The 5,000-nt window shown below is 30.5% G+C and overlaps 1 protein-coding gene across 11 annotated transcripts in view; it reads right to left on the bottom strand.

Moving 5' to 3' along the window:
* LOC125028317 (calcium-dependent secretion activator-like) overlaps positions 1-5,000 on the bottom strand; it is a 127,270-nt gene that overhangs the window by 113,552 nt on the left and 8,718 nt on the right. For all 11 annotated transcript variants that reach the window (XM_047617779.1, XM_047617781.1, XM_047617788.1 and 8 more), the window contains exon 4: positions 1,902-2,071. In XM_047617779.1, coding sequence (XP_047473735.1) covers positions 1,902-2,071 — 170 coding nt within the window. The remainder of the gene's footprint in view (positions 1-1,901; positions 2,072-5,000) is intronic.

Below are 5,000 nucleotides of genomic sequence, written 5' to 3'. Positions count from 1 at the left end.
AATAAGGAGTTTAGGAACATATAAACGCGCTGCACCAGAAATAAAGACCGCAAAAAACAGAAGGAAAATTCAACATGGTCACCAGTTGGGCAATAAATAAAACTGTAGTAAGTACATCAATGTCACATTAAGACACATTTAGTGCATAAAACCATGAAAAAATCTGAAATAAAAAACTAATAAAAGGGGATGAAAAAATAAACATGATACAGAAAAATCAACGGTTATTTCATGCTACTGGTATAATGTAAATTTCGAGTGTACAATATAAGTAGACTCTCTGACTTCCACATTTTTACATTCCTATAAGTTTTTGCTCATATACAATGATCACATTTCTTAGTTTTCAAAAATCAATTATAATGCTGAAGGTATTATGAGAATTTAGTTTCTGAGGTCATAGTTTACCCATTTCTCTTAGTGCCACTATATCATCTTCATATATCAAGTCTATCCAACCCGACCGGTTGGCTTTATCAGTCTATCAAAAAAAGTAAGTTTACAGCAATATGTTTTACCAACAATCTTAAATAATTTTTAACTGAATATTTATCCACGGAAAGTGTTAGGAGCAATTCCTTATATTCTTTTCTACAACAACAGGCTCACAATAACTGTGAAACCTCTCATTTCCATACAATAATATTACATTTTACAGTGACAATTATATGTGTTATTTAAAACTATTAGTGCATGAGATTTTCACATCACAACTTCAATTCTTGGGTAAATCAATGAGTCTACAACATAATCATGTGTATCCACAGTAAGGGTTAGCACTTGGAAATTTTATAATATCAACAGCAATTGCATGGCTTTAGCACCTGTACCATTATAGGTGATTCAGTTCACTCCTATAGGCTTCATGTCTGGTGTGGGCCAAGGAATGAGTCTTCATTTATAGTGGTGGTTGGTGATAATTAACTTATAAATTATAATTTTTTTTAGAAATTGGTGTAAAGCAACAGATCAAAAATAATAATGAATAAAATTTACTTGGGCTTACCATATTCTTGTTTACTTAATCCTTAGTGATATGAAAAGATGATACCCCGATTGCAAAATTCTGCAAGTGCTATTCTGTGCATGAATGTGTGAGTGTGTGATAGCATGTGTGCAATGTATGTGTCTGCATGTTTACTTACATTGTTTCTGTTTAGGTATACAGCCACATGGATACATGTATATGTACTTGCACATGCACATATATATGTACATCTACATGTGTATGTCCTTGTGTGATTGTGTGTATGCAGTGGATTTGTATACAAAACACATAAAATAAAAAAAAATACAGTAAACTTAAATTCCATCAAGAGTTTGTAAAATCAGATTGATTTAGTACATCAACAAAGACAGGTTAACAAGGGCTTATGGTATTTAATCAATAAACAGAAAAAGTCTCGAAGACAAAAAAAAAATGTTTATATATATAAATAACATATCCTAAAATCATTCAAAATCTAAGTCCACTGACAAGTAAAGAAGGAAATAATGCAGCAAGAAAAATAAAATAAAGAAGTACACTGCATTGCAACAATGGCATATGCACCAGCTAGGCTTAAATATAATGAAATTGACAGCAACATGAAAGATAAAAAGAGATTAAAAAGAAGAAAAAAATACTGAAACAATTAGCATGAAAATGAGTAAAGAGAGTATGAGATGTAAAGAATAAAAGCATAAGGCATACAGTCGTAGAGTATAAAGAGGCTGAGAGAAAGAGAGAAAGTGAGAGAAAGAGAGACAAGCAATAAAGATCCAGGCAGTGAACCCAGTGTTGGGATACAATGCTTTAGTAATACACTTAATGATAGAGGGAATAATAAAACATTAGTAGTTATCAGGAAAGGGATAAAAAAAAAAAAAAATACATATGAAGTCATTTCAAAATGACTTACCTGTGATTGTATTTTCTAAGGGTTTTCAAGCCATATTTGCCCTCTTGCGAGCATTTGGACACCGGGAGACTCTCTAGGTTGGCCATCAAGAGGTTGATAGAGGTCTTGAGCTCTTCGAGGTACAAGGACTCCATCTCCTTCACAACAAACTTGGGCATCAACTTGCGATTCTGGTTTGACCAAAAGACTGGGGTCAAGATTGTTTTCCTCTTTCAAATTATACATGTTATAATTCAGTGACTATGTAAGAATGAGCTATCCACATTTCACAGTCTTTTTTTTTTCTAGGTGAAAAATCTAGTAATAAATTTCTCTTACCAAGTGGTTGACTAATAACTTAGTTTGCTAATACACTTTGTACAAAAGAGGGATAATTCAAAAAGTACATATAAAAATTATGCACATAGGATTGGGTAATGTCCCTTTTCTTTTCTTTCAGTTTCAACTTTACGCTATGTTGTACTCTGCAACTCCTGAATGCAGAAGCATTAAAAAATTAATGCAGATTAATGTTACAATGTATATACATGTATCATCTATTAGCAAGGATATGTAAGCAATACAAGGTTGGAAAAAATATAATTTAAAATCTAGTGGAAAAGGTTCAATAGAATGAGTTATTATTCACAGTAGTTTCAAACAGGAAATGCATAATAATACTTAAAAGTAAGTCCCAGGCTGTAAGTAGCATAACAGTTCCAGAAAATCATCTAGAGTTGCAAGTTTCAGATGCAAGAACTAAGAAATGCAAAAAAGAAGCAAATCAAGCACCTCAAGTTTGTGCCATGGAGCAAGACGGAGAATGATCACTTCTACGACACCATATTTTGCAGTGTTTACACAGCATGGGCATAGAATAGTCTATAAAACTTTGAAAACCATTGAAGATCAAAAGACAACAAACACAAGTTTATGATAAATTATAAAACCATAAATGCATGATTATAAGAATTTTATCATCCATCAAGACCAAGATTCAATAGTTATGGCCCTTACTAAGAGCAAACTACAAAAATCGGAGTAGATGTATGTTGTAATATTTTATTATCATTCACTTTCATTTTCAGTCAGTTATATAACTTAGGTTAAATGTATAAATGCAAATTATTTTGCCCAGTGTTTTACTATTGGGGCAAGTAGCAAGATCTTTTTTTCATGTGGTGCACAGAACCAATTCTTTTGCCTAAAAATATCATAATGGGGCATATATTACATATAATAAATATTGCTGAGAACTGTGCCACAGAGCAAAGCTACAAAAGATATTTCTAATTACAAGAGTGATCTCAGAATAGTATCTAAGAACATCAGAGAGTATGTTTTATATATATATATATATACATACAGATAAATATATATATGGAATACATGCCACTTATAAGAAAATAAATAATTAAATAAATAACACATATTATACAATGTATTAATCCGAATAATAAATATATCCATAATTTTACCCACAGCCTTCATCCAATCTCTATGTTCTAGATCTACTAAGAGAAATGCAAACCTATGGCTTACTGAGGCCTCTATGATAATTTTCATAATCAAACTTACTTCTGGATCTCTCTTAAGACCCTCTAACTCCTTTTTCAAAGACGTGGAAATAAGAAAAAATAAGAAAGGATTTGGTGGTGCAACAAAAATTGTATATAGAGTGGCAAAGGGGGTGGTGATGACAGGGTATGTAATATTTGCCTTGAGGTAAACATTTTGAAAGAAATGTTGCTCAGAACTGTGACTCTATATAAGGATTAGTAAGACAGTGGCTAATATTAACTTTTGTTTTTTACTTTATAGATTTTCTTTGCCTTGATATTAACTTCTACTTTCAATGTTTCACTAGTTACAGATTTAAATATTTCAATCTCTGTTTGAAGTGAACACTAGTGAACACAAATAAACAATATAATTATCACTATCATTATTAACTTCACTATCATCATTGAAATAATCTTGAAAATAAAGAGGATGTATGAGGAGCTATTATCATTAAAATATTATATGAAGAGCTATTATCATTAAAATATTATAATGCTTACTGAGACTTGCATAAAAGGTCAGTGAATTGAACACAGCATTAATGCTTCTGGAGCAATACTGCTTTTATGTGAAAGTGTAGACCTGATTTTGTCATGGCAATAACAATTGAATACTGACAATGTATTTCATTAAGGAATCACACATAGTTTTTGCATATTGCAAATTACTTGTGTAGTGTAATAATTATCATGGCTTAATGAGAGATGCATTGGGAAGGGATCCAAAACATGAACTCCAACTAAAATAAAAAAAATAAGAAACCACTATAAAAGTACTACTTTTACATCAGCTTTCTTAATTGTGCTGATGTAAAAAAAAATATCATGTGACTTAGATAATCAAATAAATATTCTGAACATTTACCACTCTAATATGTGTCTGTATACAAAATGTAATATCACAGATCTGATTGTGAAAGCATCTATATTTCTCATAATTGGTTAATTAGTCACTTACATTTGACCAATCCTTTTTATAATGAAATTCTTACAGTCATCAAATAAAGACTCCATTTTTTTAAATCTAACAAATAAATTCACCTTTGTAAACAAGTGAATAAACATGTTTAGTACTGACTACTACATATGAGTGTTATTGCATATTACAGCAAGTTAATTAAGCGAACACTTCTATGACATTACTTATCAATTGGAACTTATAGATCTTTAAAAATGTATTTCACTATTTAAGTATAGTTTGCACACTCAACAGAAGTCTCTTGTTGGGAGTAGTAATAGATAAGACCTTTCTGTAAAGAAAGTCTTACTATAATATAAAAATTAATGTGTTTTGTAACATGTTGGTCTTTTAAGGCAGCAGAAAACTTGATTTTCATTCTTAGCATGCTTGCGATATTCATCTTTTTATCCAAAAAGAAGTAAGGGAATCATTTTTAAAATGAATATTCTTGTTTGATTTGCTTCTATCAAATTTTTTTTACAATAAAATATGCCATTTACCACTTCAAAATTCAAATCAAGATGAAGGGTAAATGCACTTATTTCTCATTTTATATAATTTTGTTTGTTATATAAATAAGTTCATGGAGGAAAGTTA

Source organism: Penaeus chinensis, chromosome 8 (genome assembly GCF_019202785.1).
Source record: "Penaeus chinensis breed Huanghai No. 1 chromosome 8, ASM1920278v2, whole genome shotgun sequence".
Taxonomy (NCBI): Eukaryota; Metazoa; Arthropoda; class Malacostraca; order Decapoda; family Penaeidae; genus Penaeus; species Penaeus chinensis.
Note: the sequence above shows the minus strand (reverse complement) of the source record. Positions and strands in the feature narration are given on the sequence as shown.